The sequence below is a fragment of the Bubalus kerabau genome, chromosome 2 (assembly GCF_029407905.1).
Source record: "Bubalus kerabau isolate K-KA32 ecotype Philippines breed swamp buffalo chromosome 2, PCC_UOA_SB_1v2, whole genome shotgun sequence".
NCBI classification, from domain to species: Eukaryota; Metazoa; Chordata; class Mammalia; order Artiodactyla; family Bovidae; genus Bubalus; species Bubalus kerabau.
In genome coordinates this window covers 29754484-29775919 of record NC_073625.1, presented here as the reverse complement: position 1 = coordinate 29775919, position 21436 = coordinate 29754484, and the positions used below count along the sequence as shown (strand labels likewise).

Below are 21436 nucleotides of genomic sequence, written 5' to 3'. Positions count from 1 at the left end.
GAACCAAAAATCCTTTCTCACAAACCAGCTAACTCTTAGCTTTACTTTTATGTGGCAGCACTTTCAGTGCCTGCCTTTGGTATGTGTAGCTGAATCTCTGCTACTGTATGGAAACTTCATTTACAGCTCACTTTCTTCCACACTTCAAATTGCTTCTCTCTTCTGTTTCAACCCCAGAGGGCTGGAAAAGACCTTGGGTCCCGAAATCGTAGGTACCTATGGATGCTGGTTCAATCCTAGGTTTCTGTTTGGGGACTCTTCTTGTTACAGCTGCAGTAATATGTAACTAAACAGATTTGAAGTAGTGACTGCTCCCTTTCAACACAACTCACTAAACTTCTAGAGAGGAGACAGGCCATATAGAAAAATGGCTTGTTGATAAACAAACTTCACAATAATGGACTGTTGTGAATTGAACACTATGTTACATGTGGGACATGGATATTCTACTGTATGTATGAATACTGACTAAAATATAAACCAAGTGATTAAAGAAACAACTTTCATAGGTTAGACAAACTTTTGTCTAGAATTAAATAATTTAAAAAAAAACCAACCCAATTTATGTTTTAGGCAACAATGCTCTCTGTTGCTACTACTATTTTCTATTCTATAACTCTGACTAATTTGACTAGTTGTAGTAACATTAGAAAATTTTGACAGTATGCAAATGTTTGTAAATGTAATCTTTTAGTAGCCTGACCATACATTTTTTGATACTTTAAATTTGTTCCAAATAACACACATGATATATTTGGAGACAAGAAAGTATTAACAGATGAGAGTCAGAGTCCTTTAAGCCATTCAGAAGGTTCATCATCCTGACTTAGTCTGTGTATAGGAAAGCTATTGTTTTGAAACTATAGTTTATTAAAATACTAACCCTAACCATCTCTGGGTGGTCATCATTGAACCAGCTCTCCCAAGGTTAAAACTTGAACTAGTAAATTATTTACACACGATTTATTGCCACTCACCTTTTGCTCTTGATGGAGAAGAAGGAGAAGAACTAATGAAGGACTTTGTCAGGGTGGTGCTTGATCCTGGGAGGTCTGCTCGGCCTGGGCTAGTGCTCCTTGCACTCGGGTCCCCCAGGCCCCTGGGCTGCCCTACCGCAGGCTCGCTCCTCCGCCTTTTCCTAAAGTCGCTGGCCATGCTTGCAGAACTGCAAGAAGGAATTGGCTTCAGTTTGGCTGGTGTTGCAGGGATTCAAATGTGAACCAGAAAGATAGTGGAAGGTGCTGGAGGTGGCCACAGAATGACTCTCACCCTTCATCCCCCAAACTGCATTTTTTGGAATTCATTCCTTAATATAAAAAACTATTTCTTTACAGTCACCTCTTTGACAATTAACAGGCTCATCTGCAAAGAGTGACAGATTCATTTCTTCCTTTACCATTTGGATATCTTTTTCTTTTTTGTTTGTTTTGTTTGATTGCTGTGGTTAGGACTTCCTAGACTTTATTTTTCAGAGCAGTTTTATGTTTATAGAAAAATTGATTGGAAAGTACAGACGGTTCCCATGTACTCCCTTTCTCTTGCACATGGTTTCGCCTGTTATTATCCTCTTTGTTAGTGTGGTACATTTCTTGCAGTTGATGAATCATATCAGTATATTATTATTCAATGTAATTAAAGCCCATAGTTTACATTAGGGTCCATGTTTTCTGTTGAACATCCTATGGGTTTGACGAATGTATGACGACATACACACATACATACATCCCTCACTATTGTATCATATAAAGTGCCATTACCATAAACATCCCCTGGGCTCACCCCCTTCATCCCTGCCTCCCGATGACACCTGGTGGCCACTGATCTTTTTATTGTTTCTAGTTTTCCCTTTCCCAGAATGTCATGTAGTTGGAATCAAGAGTATACAATGTTTTCAGATTAGCTTCTTTCGTTTAGCAGTGTGCTCTTAAGTACCTCCATGTCCTTTCATTGCTGAATAGCTCATTTCTTCATATCATTGAATAATATTCCATTATATGGATGTGCCATTGTTTATCCATTCTCCTACTGAAGGACACCTTGGTTGCTTCCACATTTTGGCAATTATGAATAAAGCTACTGTAAAATCCATGTACAGGTTTTTGTATGAACACAAGTTTATAATCACCATTTAAAGTAAAAATTCTCCTATTAGAATAGTATTTTGTTACTGACAATTCAGTGCTATGATTTGTACCATACATTTTTTCTCTATATAGAGGAGTTGCGCCAACATGAATATATCCAGAGGAGGGATGCCGAAATGGAAGAGATGACTGGAAAGAAGGAGGAAATCTGATAAGATCAATTTCTCTTACTTCAAGCTTTCCATAAGGTTTTTCCTAATCATCTTAGCTTTAAAAATCTTACACTGCAATTCCAACATTTAATTAATGAATAACCAATAATCTGGTCATCAAATAAACTATTTAGAGTCCTTTCACTTAGTTGTATTAAAAGATGTTGATAGTCTGTAAGGGCAGGGGATTTTTTTTTTTTTATCATGGTTCTGAGTATAGCATTGTTTAAGACAAACATTAATGAACGAATATATACATCACATAGCATGCTGTCAAATCATTAGATAAAATTCCACCACCACCAGCAGCAACAGTACAACAGGTCCTATGACCAAAGTATGCTATTTACTTTACTGACATTATTGTCTTATACAGCATGCATGCACAGTAACCTATGAGGTATTTCAGTGTTTTACAAATAAATGGAACCTACAGACTATGCACGTATAGCGATGGAGCCAGACCTTGGAATTTGTCTGCATTCTTCCAAAGAGGATGCCCATTTTCTATTATTATCCTGTCAGGGTCTGTGTGTCTTTATCGAAGTTAGATTAGAACTCTAAAATTCAAATATTCTAGGTGTATACATAGTTGCACAAGACGTAAAAGGAGGGGTTTGGTGAGCTCTTTTCCTAGTGACCTTAATGTTGTTAAATGGCACTCGTGAAACCAATGTACAAAGGATCCAATTTACCAAGTTTTTCATTTATGTTGATAGAAATTTGCAGAAGGGCAAATTATTGTTGAATATTTGTTGCCGATGATATGATATGGCTGGGAGTCTGCATTTTTCAATATTGTCACTGAACTGTGTCTGAAGTTCTGTAGTACTTTAAGGTAAGTGTGATATTGAAGGCCTACAAACAGAACTTGCCTTGGTAGTCTCTTAGGGCAATTAGGACCTACAAGTAATTTGGGTTCAGTTATACTTTAAACTGTGGTGTTGGAGAAGACTCTTGAGAGTCCCTTGGACTGCAAGGAGATCCAACCAGTCCATTCTAAAGGAGATCAGCCCTGGTGTTCTTTGGAAGGAATGATGCTAAAGCTGAAACTCCAGTACTTTGGCCACCTCATGCGAAGAGTTGACTTACTGGAAAAGACTCTGATGCTGGGAGGGATTGGGGGCAGGAGGAAAGTGGACAACAGAGGATGAGATGGCTGGATGGCATCACCGACTCGATGGACATGAGTTTGAATGAACTCCGGGAGATGGTGATGGACAGGGAGGCCTGGCGTGCTGCAATTCATGGGGTCGCAAAGAGTCAGACATGACTGAGTGACTGAACTGAACTGAATTGATACTTTGTCCCTTGCTGACTGTGTAAACCTGGAATGTTATGAAGCCTAAGTTTCCATTTACTAGAGATAAAATGTAGATAATAGTACTTAATTAATAATTAAGGCTTGAGTATATTTTATGTACTTAGAATGCCTGGTATATGGTAAGTTCTCATTTATCAGTTGTAACAGTATTTCTAGGCCTTCCCTGGTGGCTCAGTGGTAAAGAACACGCCTGACAATGCAGTAGACACAGGAGATGTGGGTTCGATCTTTGGGTTGGAAAGATCCCCTGGAGAAGGAAATAGCAACTTGCTCCAGTATTCTTGCCTGGGAAATCCCATGGACAAAGGAGCCTGGTAGGCTACAGTCCATGGAGTTGCACACAATGACTCCATGGTATTTTGAAATGTGTGGTCAGAGTATAATGAACAAATATATGCAGAACATAATTTATAAAATTTTTATAATTTACTACAGTTTTAAAAAACTGTATCCTCATCATATCATCTAACAGTATTGAAAATTAGATGTTTATAATCCTTATCTAAGGAGAAGACAACTGAGTATGGAGGAGACAGGAAAGGCAAGAGTTTCTCGGCCTGTAAAGTGACCTAGAATTATTTCACTTAAACTTTATACATTTTTGAATATTTCCTCATATAAAATGATGCAGAAACAAGTTAAAACAATTTCATGAATTATGGTGCTTAAAATAAAGATGAAGGATAAAAAATTTATCATTACTATTTCACTGAAAAAGAAACCACTGGCATAAAATATTCTGGTTGCATAATGTAAGGAGATTTAAAAATTTTTTCATTTGGAGAATAATTGCTCTACAATGTTATGTTGGTTTCTGCTGTACAACAATGTGAATCAGCTCCAAGTATATACATATGTCCTCCCTTTTGAGCCTCCCTCCCCACCTCACCGCCTGTAAAGAGATTCTTACCTAGTGGGTCTTTCCAGGCTTCTGTCTATAGAGGATTGATACAATGAGGCCTGTTAAGACAGAAGGATAGTTAACATGAAAATTTTTACCTTGGCAAAATTTTGTGGTCCCTGGACATTAAATTAGGTATTCTAAAAAGAATATTGTCAAAATTGACATTAAAAATACCATTTATTATGGGCATTAAATTGTTTTCCCAAAAAGAAGTCATGCAGCCTAATTTCTACTTTTCTCTTATCTACTTTTTCATCTGATATACAATTTGAGGGGAGTTGGTTCCAGGAGCTCCTCAAGGATACCAAAAATCTGAAGATCTCAAGTCCCTTATGTACAATGGTGTACTATTTGCATATAACTTACCCACATATTTTGTATATTTTAAATCATCTCTAGATTACTTATAATACCTAATGCAATGTAAATGCTATAGAAATAGCTGCTAGCATGGCAAATTCAAGTTTCACTTTTTGGATATTTCTGGATTTTTTTTTGTGTGTGTGGGGGAAATATATTTGTCCCTAAGTTGGTTGAATCCATGAATGTGGAACCTACAGATATGGAGGGCCAACTGTATTTTTCTCTGTGTACTTTTCTCTGTGTAACTAAAAATATTCATAAATCAAACATTGCCTAGGGTGAGAAAAAGAAAAATTACCCCTTCATGTAGAAACAGACTATAAATAGAAATTTCTTACATAAAGAAATGGTTTGATGTTTAAAGAAGTATTTGTAGCCATCATTCAATCCTTATAAAGCATAAACCTTTATACATTTTTGTCATATTGCCAGGTGTAATTTTTATGTAGACATAAAATTTAAGCAGAACTTCTTTCGTCTGTCAACATAAACATGACTTTTTAAATAAAAAAACCACAGAATTTGGTTTGAAATTAAACCACCTGGTCCTTGAATCAGGTACAGATTTGTATCTTTGCAATTATTTACATTCAGGGTTAGGTTAAAACAGAGTATTTAATGAATCAAAGTATAAACTTTTCTTTAAAAGTGGACTTTTAATCTTTTAGTCAGAAAATCAGCTTTCAGTTGTCCATGGATATAGAACAAAGAAAAATAGATACTATACATTTGATAAATAATTCCAAATGCTTATTGTACACACCATTTTCATACTCCTTCATCCTGAACAATACAATGAAATATATATTAACAATTTTTTGTTAGACATGGATTTGAGAGGCAAGTAGTTGTGGTATGATGTATGATGTCTAGGATGTCTAGGAAAATGCATACCAAGTATGTGTATATATATACTCACAAGCCCCATTACACACAACTCTAAAATATCTTCTATTAACTATTATTTTCATTTATACTGAATGAGAATGGAATTGCCCCAAAACAAACAAAGCATCCCTATGCAAGAGAATACTACTCCCTCTTTTTAGACAGAGAAAAAGCATATATAAAATATTTAGATTCTGAGGTTCTCAACAAATAAAAAGATAGAAAAAAAATTGGTCTGCTAACCGGGTAAGTTTAATGACTGTTTTAACTTGCTACTCTAAATTGGATACTGGAAGGGTGGAAAGATAAATACAAATAAGAAGGATGGAAAACAAGTAAATAAATAAAACCAGATAATTATATTCTGATTTATAAATATTAGTTCTTCATGTTTGCAGAAGAGCAGCACCAAAGAGCCTCAGAACATCTGTGTGGTTCACAGCTTTCATGGGACACCCAACCACAGTGCCCAGTTGGCCAAAAAAAGTGTCCATTTGTGGACACTCTTACAATACCCTTAAAGTGATCAGAAATTTTGAATCACTAGCTTGAGATGAGCCTAACAGTATTGTAATATGAAATAAAACATAGTGTAAGAAGTGAAGACTCCATGCTGTTAAATTGTGTTTTAGACTTAATGCTAAGAAGCTAAAATTATTCCTCCATGTGCTGGTTTCCACAAGGTAAAATAAACTGAAACCAGTATTGTGATGTACGCTCAAAGGAAATGGTTCAGTGTTAAATTATAAGGAAGCAATAAGAAGTTTAGATAGATGACTAAGAGAAAACTTTGTATATGATTGGTACTCATTCTGAAATGGAAATTGTCTTCAGAGAGGAGGTACCTGTTTTATCTATTATAATGTACTGAGTATTTACATTTTACCATTATTTTAATACACCCAAATGAAGGGCATTTAATAAAGTACAGACATTGAGTCTAAGTGATCATGTGGTTAAACTTTGCTTAAAAATCCTTACTTGTTCCTTATTAATGTCAGTTTCTCACTTATACTTATGGATTAAAAATGTGTTATTCATGGCATATACTAGGCACTGAATAAAGAACGGTGGCTAGGTTGATGTCCAATCAATTACAAATTTTACTAGAAATGTTTTACATGAGGTTATTAGAGACAGAATTCAGTACCTTATTAGAGTATTTTTTAACACCAAAAAACCATGATGTGAAATTAATAATATAGTTAATATGCTATCAGAACAAATAACACCCTCTTCTCAGTCCCAAAGAGAAGATGAAAATCAGTTTAAATATCCAAGTGCATCTATATGTGATATTTTCATCACTATCATTAACATTACAGAGTGCATAGAATTAATTTTCTACTATTTTTACACCAAGTATTATTATGTAATATTAATTATAGAAATGTATTTTATAGAAATCTATAATTATTAAGGAATAGTATAACTTGTATAATAGTATAAACAAATAAAACAATTTGTATCTAAAAGGTTTTAGTTCTTAGTACATCTCTTGGAAGTGCTAAGAAGTATGGTATAAAGGAAGTTTAGGAGATGTTTTTTATCTTTAATTTGCCATCATATTATCATCTAGTTTTGAATGTATTTCTTAAAATAGTTGGACTCTACCTTTCTTGACTGAAAAATGAGTGGGTTAGACATGGTGATCTCTGAATTCCATCTCAGTTCTCAATGAACTGTCTTAATAATATCCTGGAAATATTTGGCCAGGATATCTAAGATATGTGACCTTATCAAATTCTGAAGTAAATCCTTTGTTTGTATGTTGAAATGATACTCTTTCTTCAGACTCTATATAACTTTTAATTTAATATATAAATATTATACACTTCTCTGTTTTAACATACACTCTGATGCATACCTCAGGGAGAGTCATTGGAATAGCAGATTGCTCTAAATAGTTGGGTATCTTCTCCTGCAACTGTGCCTGCAATTCCAGTTATCACCATCGTGTGTCAGTAGTACATCCCACAGCATAGGTCTCCTACTAGTTTTATTTTCTAATTGAATATATTTAATTGAATTAAGACTTTTTGATGAAAATATTGTTTTTTAAATTTATTTAGGATCACAGAGAAACTACTATGTAAAAACTACTGCAAAAGCCAGTTTATTCACTTTGCTCTCACAGCTGCATCTATAAATTCCCATGGGAGGTTTTTTGTTTCTTATTAGCTAATGTTTAATCAACCATCACTTTTGTTTATGTCTATTAATGAGTCCTAAATCTACTTTCCAAAATAATTTCATTCTTCTTTGCAGAGAAGAAGCTTTTGGCTCTGTATAATTTCTTATACTCTTTTTGACTAATTCAAATAATACTTTACATTGCCAGGCATAATATTTTTTTATGTATCAGATTGTCATGAACATCATATACAGAGATGGAAAATACATCTCATCTCATGTGCCAGTGATAGTCTAATCTATTATAGTGGCTTCCTGGATCACAGCATTGAGAAGGATCCGTAATGTCTGCCAAGGGCATAGTAATGTTTGCCTAGGAAGTCGTAACATGTGTGCCAGTTATTTGTCAGTCCTATTCTTGATTTTATCTGATCTTAAAATCTAGAAATTGTATCTGTGGAAAAGAAAGAATTGAAATAAATTTTAGGAATATATGAGACATAAAAAATCTGATTATGGGACTTCCCCAGTGGTCCAGTGGTTAAGATTACATGTTTCCACCATAGGGGATGTGATTTTGATCCCTGATTAGGGAATTTCCTTGTGCCACATGGTATGGCCAAAAAAAAAAAAAAAAATCTGATCATCTAAGAATCTAAACTGTCATTCTGTACCTCCAAGCATGATGATAAAATGGCTCTGAGGAGATTTCCAGCAGTATTTTATTCAGTATAATCAGATATAAGCAATAATGCTTTTTGATGATCACACTCAGATACCAGGATGCATTGAATAGTTCACCTGAAAGTAGCGATTGGCATGACTGTTCACCTAAAGAGCCAACAACTGCGATGTAATTAATGTCCAAGCAGTGATACTGGATACAACACAATGGTGCAAAGACAGATTTTAAAAAACAGGTTATAGATACTTTAGTGACTCATAAAACATGGATGTTCAGAATCACAGTAACAGCTCCCAAGAAAGAAATCTGAAAAAGAAAGTAATTTGTTTTTTACCTCATTGGAAACACCAGGAGAATGATCTTGAACATAGTCCAGAGCCTTTTTGGGAGGCTGGGTGTAGGTGCACCACATAAGCAGAAGTGTAGAGATGGAATGGAGGAGAATCAATGGCAGCAAGGAATGACCATGTGGGAAAGGTGACAACAGTTAGAGCCTGACCGACAGCATCAGATACACACAAAAGAGCGACACGAATGGAGCAAAACGGCGAGGCGGGGGCCAGGGGCCCAGGAGGAGGAGTGCAATGCTTGCAAATATTTTCAAGCACTGGGCAAAATCACGAGTGATTTGATTAGTATAAACTCATTTCATCAAATCAAAATTAGCACTCCTAGTCTCTAGCCGCAGAGGAATGCAAGGTACATTAAAGAAACACCGAAGGAGCAGGTGGATAGCATGCTGGTGAGTTTCCACGTGTAGCTGAAAATGATTGTAGAAAAATGGTGATAATTTAGGCTCAGAACAGAAATTGGTTCTATCCCCTGTGAACTGTCTATAATCAACAGTAACGACAACACATTTAAATTAAAGCTGGGAAATTTTTTTTCTCTAAAGTGAAATGCATTTATGTGAGTTGTTGCTGTTTTAGTCACTATGTTGTGTCCTAATCTTTTGTGATCCCATGGACTGCAGCCCACCAGGTTCCTCTGTCCATGGAATTTCCCAGGCAAGAATACTGGAGTGGGTCACCATTTCCTTCTCCAGGGGATCTTCCCAACTCAGAGATCGAACCCAGGTCTCCTGCATTGGCAGGCGGATTCTTTTACCACTGAGCCACCTGGGAAGCCCAATTTATGTGAATACTTGGATACAAATTAGGGAAAATATTCTTCCTTATCACTTATAGAAATTCTAAAAAATATTTGGTTTATATTCATTTACAGTCACTTTTGATCCAGTTCAATAAGATATAATGAATCTAATCAAGTCTCCTTTGCATTTTAATGGATAAAAGGGACTAACCACTATAACCACCTAGTATATAATACATGGTCAGTATATGAGTGTATAAATCAGTACATGATATGATAAAAGAAAGATTTACTAAAACTTCTGTGCAGTGCATTCAGTATGTTCTTCAGGCATGTAAAATTCAGAAACACCAATGAAAGTATAAAAAACTGTGTAGTTGACAGACATCAAATGCACGGCTATTGGCATCTGCACTTCCCCAATAAAATTTGAGTTGATAGAGGAAATTGTTATTTGAAGCTTGGGTCAACTCTTTATCCCAAACAGACTAAGTAATTCTTATTGGTGGGGTTTTGGGGACTAGAGATGTTGTGATTTTCAGTAGCAGGAGGGGAAATCAAGGTCCACAGGGTTTCCTTGTTTTTCCCTTTCTTTTCATGCTAAGACCAAATGAGACATTTTATGGTGGTGATATTCTAGCAGTATATTATAGTAGGGATTTCCCAGGATGTTTGTTTTTTGTTTGTTTTTTGATAGGTCTAGGATTAACTTCTGACTCTGCCAGTTGCTATCTTGGGCAAATTAATTAACCCCTCTGGCCTCTGGCTTTTTCTTACTGGAGGGATGCTGTGAGGTCTCTCAGAGATCACACAGAACAGGCCCTCTGCAGGTGCTTGGTGATTCCAAAGCAAACAGGAGCTATCATCATAGTAATTTTTATTATCGTAAATTTCACAGGATGCTCTTCTGATTGAATTAGACCTAAATGGACTGTAAACAAATACAAATCTTCTAACAAGAATTGTCTGACTATGGGAAGACAGATACTGGTTCAACATTTTGAATTTGCAATTAGATATAAAGTAATCCTAATGTATGATTTGGTGGGGGAAAAAAAGAACTATATAGGAAGTGTCTGAACATGTTTAACCATTTGGTAGAGAAGTGAGTGTGAGCTAAGCTGTACCAAATTTGTGTATATAGAATATACTTTTTTCAGTGGTTTTTGGTGTCTATAGAATTCAGCTCTTATTCTCTAAATGACACCTATCTCTTCTGATAACAATTATGTTTTAAAAATCAAACAACATTCTCCTAATTGTTTTATATTAACAGTCTAGCCTCACTTACCGGGCGTCCAAACTCCAGTTCTGAAAAGAATTTATACCAGGGCTCATTTTCTAAATCTATGTCATCTGGATTTATGCGATCAGTCTGGAGCAGATGTGAAGGAAAAGGGAAGGAAAAGTCACACTGAGCTAAGTGAGGGCAACGCTGTGAGGCATGAAAAACACACACGTTCGCACATAAACATGCATCAACTTTCATCCAACAAATCTCAGCCAGAGAGAACAGAGGAGGTAAAGTAAAATGAGTCACTTTAGGATATGAAGGTTTAGCTTCGAGGGTATCACTTAGGCCCTCGTTATTTTCTCTGCCATCATTCCTGGTTTTCTCCTTAGCTGGATGCATAAACTATGATAGACTCTCTGTGACAGTGAGATTGAGCACTGATAGCCCAGCAAGGTATTAAAACAGGCTCAACTCCGTCCCCAGGTAGCTCTTCTGGGCGAGTGCCTCCATCGCCCCTGCCCTCAGGGGTGCCAGTGAGTGAGCCTGGCTTCTGCTCACAGCTGACTTGGGTGCAGGCACTTGGAGAGCCTCGGGGAGGGAAGGGTGGGGTACGTGGGAAGAGATACAATGTCGGGGGAGGAGTGAGCAGTGCTGGGAGATTGTTAGAGGCCCTGGACATGAGGAACCCGGAAGTCTCAGTGGGAGAGAAAAGGGCAGCAAGGTGGGGGGTGACGGTGAGTAGCCAGCCTCTGATTATTTTCTCAGCTTCTGGGGAACAAGGGCTACACCTGAACTTCCCGACGGACGGACGGCGTGAGTTAAAGAAGGAAGGAGCTCACCCGGATGGGGGAGAGAGCCGGGGCGCACGGGCTTGGTGCGGGGATACTGGTCCTGGGCGGAGGGGAGGGGCTACCAGTTACTTCTCCGCAGGGTGACATAGAAATAGGCTTCCGGCCAGGGTCCCTTGGAACAGGTGTCGGAGTGGTTGGGAGAAGGGGCTGCAAGAAAAAGGGGTGAAGGACAAACTGATTTATTAGATAGAGGTTCTTGGTGGGAGCCAACAGGACGCCAGCTAGCAGTGCGTCATGCCCTGCCTTAAGTCAGGCAGAAGAAAACGTTCCAGGAAAGTAAATGCCCCAGGGGCCCCCAGATAATTTAGGACTGATCCAGAACACTGAAGACAGTGTGGAGAGCCTTCACAAAGCGAAGAAAGGTCACATTTTATGATACCCCAAGTATCACCTACCTGTCCACCTTGAGCTAGAGACATGGATGTGGGTGGGGAGGGGTTTTTCATACGATCAGTCAAGGGTTGGGGAAAAGAGAAAATCCAACCCTGGTTAACATTCTAGAGAAAAACTAAAAAAAAATTTTTATAGTTGACTTTCACCTCTCCAGTGGTTTCTGAATGTCATATTTAAGGTACAAAAACTAGGACTGTTAATATAAGCAGGTTGAGAAAATAAATACAATTGCTTTGATAATAGAAAAAAAAAGAGCATTTACTTTACCCAGCAATATCCTTAATGCTTTTAAATAACACATGCCTGACCAGACTGATTCAGGCTACTTGATTTTACATTCAGAAGGGATGCTTAAAATACTATGTGTGGGTTAAGACTTTTTTGAGAATTCACCGTTTAGTGGCTAAGTTGTGTCCGGCTCTTTTGTGACACCATGGACCGTAATCGGCCAGGATCCTCTCTGTCTGTGGGATTTTCCAGGCAACAGTGCTGGAGTGGGTTGGCATTTCCTGCTCCATTACATGACACTAATTAAATGTGGAGCAGCTGGACGGTAGTATTTTAAGGGGGGGGAGGGGGTGGGGAAAGCTCCTGTTTTCTAAAAGCCATTCACCTGGGCCAGGAGAGGACATAGTCCAAGAGGTCTGTGATGTGCTCACGGCCTCAAAGTGGATCCTTATATTCTCTTCCAATCCCTAAAGTTCTCAAGGACCTGCACTGAGGAACTGCATGTCAGCTCCAGAAGAAATGCTCTACAACCTCTGAGGTACGCCATATTCGAACAGAAGCCACTGTTTGAGCCTCGCTTGTCCAAGTGTTTTGTTGGCCTGTTGCATTCCCAATAGTTTTGTTAATAACACACGGTCTGTATTTAATAAGCAATTATATCCAAAGTCTTTTAACAGATGTGCTTTTTATTTCAGTATTTTCTGAGATTGTGATAGTAGTTACAGGCAGTGATAGAAAAAGTCTGAGACATCATAACAGAAGAGTGAAAGGGCCTACAATACCCAAAATATGTGGTGAACAAAGTGATAAAGACCATGTAATAACCTTGTAACACATTTACGATGGGGTGCTAAGTGAGTCAAAACACACTATGATACTAGTTATGCGGTGTCACAAAGCTTGTGTCTGGACAAACACGGTGCTGAGACTTCTTTCTTTTCAAATATTGTTATCCTTTACTATTATAACATTATGGAAAACACTGTATGATTACTATGAAAAATGCTGCAGATATCTTGAGATGTATTCTCCTTTTAGTAAGCATTATGTTTGGTTTACATTTCAGAAGTAATGGACAGAAAATATTCTGGTAACTAATTTACCATTTCCTTAATTAAAAAACCTGTTTCAATTTATTTCTGAGTCGATAGGGCAAAAGTAGTCATTGAGATTTTGATTGCACTAAAATATTATTTTTCTCCAATTATCATTTAGATTATAGCTGCAGCATGTAGGCATGTTGTGGAATAGTTTGGCTGGAGCTGATTTTTAGGGTAAATGATATTAGAATTTTCCAGTAATTTTGTTCTGTGTGTAAGAGGCCCAGTACTGGTTCCAGAGAAGAATAATCTTTAACTTTTTCAAATCTCGCTGTTTCTCATGCTACACCTTTAATAATATTGTTAATTCTTGATTTTATAATCTCTGTTTTCATGTACGATACTTTATTTTTGTTAAGGGGAGACAGAAGCTTCTCTTAAGAGAAAACATTTGTTTAAAAAACGTTTTGAACAGTAGAGGGCAGCAAATTTACCAAACAAATAAGTATATTTTCCAGTGGTTACAACTTCACTCTGATTTCCACCTTAAAAGTATATATATACAGCAAACAAATATACTAAGTTCTGACTTACAGAAATCTATTTCAATGATAGACTAGGGGAAAGGGAGAATACTGTTTACCATCCCGCATCCCACCTTAGAGCACCAACTTCCCATGACATAATTTTGTAGAATAAAACTTCAATTTACTGTTTCAATGGGCACATGCTAATAGAAATTAGAAGAGAACCTCGCCCCCCTGTCCACCGCCCGCCCAACAATGATCATTAGCAGTTATCCCTAACTTTGGGACGTAACGAAAGGCACAGGCTTGAGCAGAGCCTGCCAGGTAAAGAAATGCTAAGTGGCAGAACTGGAATTTTCTCTTTGCTGAGGTTGACCTTTTGAATCCCTTTAGTCAGGCAAGAATTAAATGTATTATGTAGCAACCTAGAGTCACCCTAAGGCACACAGGGGCCTCATGGAAGTCAGTGATACACATTCGGATGGTCAGCCCACAGACAGACAGACATACTCATGATTCCACAAAACAACACTTTCCATGAGTGAATCAAGTGTTTTCAATTGTTCAACACAAATGTTAACTCTCAGAACTATTTAGGAAGCACAACCATGCTCATACAAGACAACAGAAGAGCAGCGATACTGCTGCACCTCTTTCTACCCTCCTTGGGTCTCGTCTCATTGTGAAAAACGCAGCACACCTGTGCTCACAGTGAACGCTGGGTCATCAGCGCACGAGGAAGGTGTGTAAGAAAATCCGAAAACTGTGCATCACATACGATTCTTATTTAAAGGTAACCTATTTTTCAAGGTTTGTTTTCTACAGTTGCATTGTGCTGCTTTTCAGATTATAAAAATTCTCCTGTTCTCAGTATTCTTATTGCAGGCATGGGGTTTCTATTTGCAGTTCTGAACAAAAAGAAATTGCCACTGTCATTTGGTTCTTTATAACTTAGGCTTATTAGATTTTTAAGCTTTAATGATATTGGCTACTATGTTTTATATTTACTGAGATTCCACAGTAAATGCTCTACATATTGTTAGGACAATTTTTTATGGTTTAAACCAACAGATGAAACTCTCGATTTTTATAGCTTAAGCTTCTAGTGACAATCTTCACTGCTAAAGAAGTTTAACTTCACTGAGGATTTACATTGCATTTCAACTCTGCACTGTATTTTCAGTGATTGTTTGCTCACTTTATCATGGGTGGGTTTAGTTATCGTAGAGAAAGATTACATCTCCACGTTATTTTCTATTTTCAAGCATAAATGTGTTCTGCTGCTGCTGCTGCTGCTAAGTCACTTCAGTCGTGTCCGACTCTGTGTGACCCCATAGACGGCAGCCCACCAGGCTCCGCTGTCCCTGGGATTCTCCAGGCAAGAACACTGGAGTGGGTTGCCATTTCCTTCTCCAATGCATGAAAGTGAAAAGTGACAGTGAAGTCGCTCAGTCGCGACTCCATGGACTGCAGCCTACCAGGCTCCTCCGTCCATGGGATTTTCCAGGCAAGAGTACTGGAGTGGGAAGGGTGTTCTAAACCAGTGCTTAATTGAATTTAACGTGGTTCACCTGTAAATATATCCAAGCCAGAGAGGATGTAGGATTTTTATCAATATAATCGCAGGAGAGAGTTTATATAATTGTCTCGTGGAATAAATTGTGGTTCGAGACAGTTTAAGATAAATTCCTGGTGATTGCAGAGTACTTTTCTAGATCAAACATTAGGGCCGTTTAATCGTCATTCCTGAATTTATAGTCAGTTGAGAATGCAGGCACTTCCAAAAAACTGTATTCATTTTTACTTTCCTATTAAAGAATATGAATATACATTCGATTGATTTCTAAGGAAGAGGAGGATCCCTTTGGCCAGGGTCTGGGGGAGGACTTCTGTTCAGATAGCACTGTCTCCTCTCCCCACTTCGTGTGCCAGGGAATCAGGAAACCACAGTTACTAACAGCAGTGTGTGGGACCCCTCATGTGTGCTTTGATGGAGACCGGGGGTGCCTTTCATCCCTAGAAACATACAGACTTCACAGATAAGCAACAGAACAAGGATTCCATCCCACCAACTTGACCATTAACTCCAAGGGTAAAACCTATCCCCATTCCCTTATTATTAATTCACTGTGTGTTCACTGAGCACCTACCCTGTGCCAGGCATTGCTCTAGGTGCTAGGGATTCAACTGGTGCACCAGATATGGTCTATGCCTTCAAGAAGCTTAAAGTCTAATGAGGGACACAGACAAGTCAGCAGGCTGTTACAATTCAGGGTGGTGAGGGGCAGTGCAGCATGCTTTAGGAGGGCTCCTTACAGCAGGGGAGGCAGGCATCTGGTGTCTAGAAGTTAGGGTGGTGCCCTGGGGGAAGTGAGCCAGGCTGAGCAGGAGATATGGGATTTTCCATGGGAGGAAAGAGGTGGTGGAGAGAACATTCCTGGCCAAGGGGCAGCTGGATAGAGGTTCAGGGAGGAGGGCATGCAGAGCTCTCTGTGGAGCTGCAATGTGGTGAGACAGGAAGGGCAGGGAGATACTCGGGGCTGCAGAGGTCAGTGGAGCCAGACCACGAGGTTTTTAGTGTATTATGTTAAGGAACTTGGTTTTGCTCTAAGGACCCTTGAGAGCCAGGATAAAGTTTTGAGCAGGAGGCTTTCTAAGGTTGTCATAGCTATGGTGTGGAGATGAGATTGGAGAATTAGGGAAATGAGTTAGTGGCTGACATTCTAATCCAGGTGTGGACAGCGGTGGGCCAGATGGACAGAGAAGGGCAGTGGCCCTTCTCCCAGGAGGCAGGACTTTGAGATGATTGGGGAGAGGGGAATCCAAGATGACACTTGGGAAGAGTGGGCAGACGATGGCATCATCTCGGAATTCAAAAAAGAAGCAGAGAGTACCCTAGCTGTGGTGTATACTTTACAGAAATTAAAGATGAAAAGAGCAAAGGAATGCTCACAAACTGTCTTGGAGTAGACATGAGAGTGCTAAACCTCGCAGCTTACCTGCTGCCCACTTGCTGTCCCATCCCTCTTATTTAGCAAACCTGCTCCCTATCCTCTCTCTCGTGTGTCTATGACAGTCTCAAATCTTATGTAAACTCTATCAAAATATCAAGACATAGCCAATCTCTGCAACCATGCCCTGCGGCACCCCCCCTTTTTTTTTTCTGGTTTAGAGAGGCAATTGGAATGGATTCAGGGTTGATGAAAAGAAGAAGATACTAGACTAGCTGAGCCCTATAATAAAAAGCTTGGCCAAAATGATACAGATGACTGGCTGAGATCATCTTGCATAAGGCTGGTCCTCAGCAAAATTGTTTAGGAGGCATAAACATTTTGGTTCTTTCTGTTTCTTCATGAGATATCCATTCTCACTTTTCCCCAAGTTTCTAGGTTCCTTTCACTGCCCTTTTCCTGTGGCAGCAGAGAGCTATCAATATCCGAATCTTCAACCACACCCGCCCTCCAGATCTTTCCATTCCTTTTAGAACTAGTTCGGTATACTGGGTATATTGGTTTTGTGTCTTAACTACAATACTCAGGGCCCAGGTTGCTGGTCAAATAAATCCAGGACACTAATTTATTATAAATGAACAAATTAACTTATACTATAAAATAATTAAATAATCAAAGCATCTAATTAAGGTGATAATGACTACTAGCTAAATGTGTTTGCAGTTTGGCATTGTGCAGGTGATGAAATGCACCAGGTATGAGTCTGCCTGGGCTCAGCTCCCAGGTGCAGTGCTAACCAGCCACGGGAAGCTGGGCAAGGTTGCTTAACAAGTGTTCAGTCTCTCTACCTGTAAAATGGGAATTCCATACATTTACTTCATAGAATTGCTGGGATCATTATATGGTAATAAGGCATGAATTACAAGGCCTGACATCTTAAGTAAGTGCTCAGTAAGGAGCTACAACTATTGCTACTGCTTTTGTCATTGCTGTTTTTAAACTTGGAGTCTTCAAGGCATTAACCCAAAGACATGACTAAAGGGACATTTCATTCACAATGACAGGGCCTGTGAATAAGCTGTTGAGGGGGGCAAATTCATTCTGCGTGTCTCCGTTTTAACCACACTGGAGATGGTCTACTTCTTACAAATGTGGGTCTACTCTGCATATTGGTTAAACAGACTCCAGGTTCCTTGAGGTAAGGACTATGTCTTGCTCATTGCCATGTCCCCTGCACCTAATCCAATGTCTGGCACATAGGTGGTGCTTCATAAATTTTGTTGCATGAGTAAATACTAGAAATATCCTGATGGACAGCTTCCAAAATCAATCCTGTTTCCTGACACCAAAGCTGCAAAAGCATTCCGGGACAGTAACAACCCCCATCATCCTAAGGGTCTTAGACGTTGTTAGAATGATCATTAATGTTTTGGTAACTACATTTAACTCTGAGACTCATATTGCATGATGATTTTGATCTTTTCCATTTTATGCAATGGTGAATTCATGGTTCTCATCCTAAAAATTTCAAAGACCATGATATTAGTTCTCATTCTAAAAATTTCAAAGATCATGATATTATATCATATAACTTAGTGAATGAGTTACATGTTTGCAGTGGAATCTGCAATTCAGTGGTGTTCTTTTTTTTTTTTCTTTCAGTTTTTCTGGTAAAGTCCTGTTTCTCTAAAAGATACAAGTTAATTTGAAGAAAAGCAAAGAAGGTTTAGAAAAATATCCTGTATGAATTATGTGATTATAAGGTTTTGGAACATGTTTCTCAAGAATATAACCATAAATACAGGGTTTGAAAACTAAATCAAGGACACTCATATTGGGTGTGGTGCACAACAGTTTCTAATCAAATTTCAGGGCTGACCTTATATATAATGATGTGGCTTCCTGGGTACTCTTAAAGACACTAACAAAGAAAACTCTCTATTTTCTGTTCACTGACACCTAACATTCTTTCAAGACAAGGACAAGAGTAAACTGCACAACTGTTTCTCTAGAAGCAGGTTTTGATAGAAATGACACAGAGGAATTTCAGAATTTCAAAGAGATCCTGAAGGCATTGGTCAAAGAGGGAAAGCAGAGGACTCAGAAAGGAGGTTTAGGGGAATTAAGAGGGCCAAGGAAGAGCCTGTTTGTTAAACTGCACTTTGAGGAGACATGCGGTTATTTTCAACTTTATAGATCTTTTCCTTTGCAGATAATTAAAACATATAATTGGAAAAAATGCTGCAAAGTTAAATATAATCTTGATCCATTAGATTGACAATCAGTCAGGAGACTTGAGGCTTGGTAACCTGAGAGAGATTTAATAAGAATCAATTAAAACAATTTTTATAAAAATGGGCATTTGGAAAATTTCCCTTGAAGTCAAAGAAATATTAAGAAACCAATAATGGAAACGAAGGGATGGAACTGCTTGATCCCTTTGTATCAGAGAGGTCCAAGAATGATTGTTCTCACTGGCAATGTAGATGGGCAATTTAGTGCAGCATTTGAGTGTTCTTTTACTTTAAAAAAAAAATTAAATTCAGGATCATGATTAGGCATAATTATAGTTCCATGCCAATGAGTCCTATATTTGGTGGGTAGGGACAGTATAATAGTGAGTGCATCTTTGATTCTGAGATAAGATGCACAAGTCATGATGTACAACAAGCATGATTTTTTAATAATGCCAACTAAATAAATTACCTTGGTGATAAAAATTGCTAAACAATATGAAGTTCAGGTTTATTTGGGAACCCAGGAAGCCTAGAGAACTGGCATTCTGTTTAATGACAAGTGCTTACTGGTCTCTCATGCTGCAGAATGGAGGACTTCCCAGGTTCATATTCAAAAATACTCCTCGGCTCAGAACGAAATTTCCTTGTGTCTACTTTTCTGTCTGGAGGATCCCAGTCATGCCTAGAAATCAACAACAAGTTACATATTAAAATCATTCTGTATGCTTAAAGCCATGGATAAAACCACTGAATATCTGTTTTCAAAGTTAATTATGATATAGACTTTTTAAAAGTGTCTCAGGATAAAATGTTACGCTGAAAAAAAAAAGCACATTTATGTTCTGTTTTACATAAATGATTTAAAGAAAGCCATTTCTTTGTTTTCATGTTGTATGTTCCTCTGTTTTTTTTCATACAAGGATGTGCCTCCTGTTGGTTAAGTAAGTCACACGAGGGGTCTGTGCAATAGATATGCAGACAGTGATGTGCTAGTGAACCCCGGGGTCACAAATGGCAGCTGTGTATGTTTGTGTTTAGAGTAAGTGGCGGCTACCCGCCATTAAGTCCTGTGAGTTTATCCCATCACTCTGTGACCTGGCATCCTTGATCTGAAGTGACAGGGAGTAATGTACACATCGTGTTTGATCTTGTTTATCTTGCAAATGGCATCGTAGTTTGTCTGCAAAAAGTGCAAAAGTTTCACTTGGGTTGCTGTCCATAGGAGCAAATTGTGTGACAGGCTAGACCCTCCATGGTTTTACCCTTGAGAAACCAGAGCCTGGCATCTATTCTGTGCATAGGAGACCTTGGAGTCAGCTCTTTTTCCTGAACTAACATCCTTCAAGAGGCAGTCAAAGAGGGACTTTGAAAGTAAAACTCTTCTAGGTAGCTGAGGCTGAAGAAGGCTTCCTTTGGGAGGATCACTTTTGAGGAAGAAGAATTTTCTGCCTATAGATGGGGGCAGTTCTGGCCCATGGAACAGGATGAAATTCTGACTCTGTGCGAGGTTGGAGACACTCATATTCTGCAAGACAGGAGAGCTAGGGGAAAGCAGGTCCTGGCTTTCTAGTAAATTGATGAGCACTATTTGGCAGAGAAGAAAGCATTCTAGAAAATGTTAAGGGATTACCATGTTTCTTAAGGAAAGATTAATTTTTACTAGACATATAGGACAAATAATACATTTAAGTCTGAGTTAATCTTGGTTCTTTATGGTAGAGATACTGTTTTGTGTCTAGACTATTATTTCTCAAATTTAAGATATCATACCTGTAAACATACAATAATCATGAAGAGATGGCATTAAAGTAGAATCTCTTCACATATAATGTATGTCTTGTCTTTGTGCTGTCTTGTAACCTATTTGATCGTCAATTACTCTTCATGGTACAGCAGGGTGTTGAATATAATTTCTGGAATGGGTCAGTTAGATGGATGCTTAATAACCACATTAATACTAAATAATCCTTACATTTTTATTTATTATTGCTAGTATGGAATGAGCTGTGACTTTATTCAGAGCCAAGTGTGAGTCTGGCTTGGACATACTAGCTGCATGAGTTGAGCAACTTACTTTGATTTTTGAAACTACAGCTTTTTTCCTCTCTAAAATAGGTTTAAAATAGAGCATGTCTCATTGGGTTGTGTTCAGAATTAAGTGATATTATACAGGAAAAGTACTTAGATGAGTGCTCGTAGTGAGGTCTCAATGAAGATTACCTATAAGTAGGGCTATTAGTCATCATCCTAATAAAAATGGCACAATAAAAGTGTGTTTATAAATTTTTAT

The 21436-nt window shown here is 38.2% G+C and overlaps 1 protein-coding gene across 35 annotated transcripts in view; it reads right to left on the bottom strand.

Moving 5' to 3' along the window:
• The window catches only part of SORBS2 (sorbin and SH3 domain containing 2), a 212118-nt gene that overhangs the window by 42033 nt on the left and 148649 nt on the right, over nt 1-21436 (bottom strand). For 19 of the 35 annotated variants that reach the window (XM_055567376.1, XM_055567349.1, XM_055567344.1 and 16 more), the window contains 6 exons: nt 19714-19828; nt 11759-11917; nt 10977-11060; nt 8928-8984; nt 4531-4580; nt 978-1165 (listed from right to left, as the gene is read on the bottom strand). In XM_055567376.1, the coding sequence (XP_055423351.1) occupies nt 978-1165; nt 4531-4580; nt 8928-8984; nt 10977-11060; nt 11759-11917; nt 19714-19828 (653 nt within the window). The remainder of the gene's footprint in view (nt 1-977; nt 1166-4530; nt 4581-8927; nt 8985-10976; nt 11061-11758; nt 11918-19713; nt 19829-21436) is intronic. The other 16 variants (XM_055567359.1, XM_055567358.1, XM_055567369.1 and 13 more) reach the window with 3 other exon arrangements.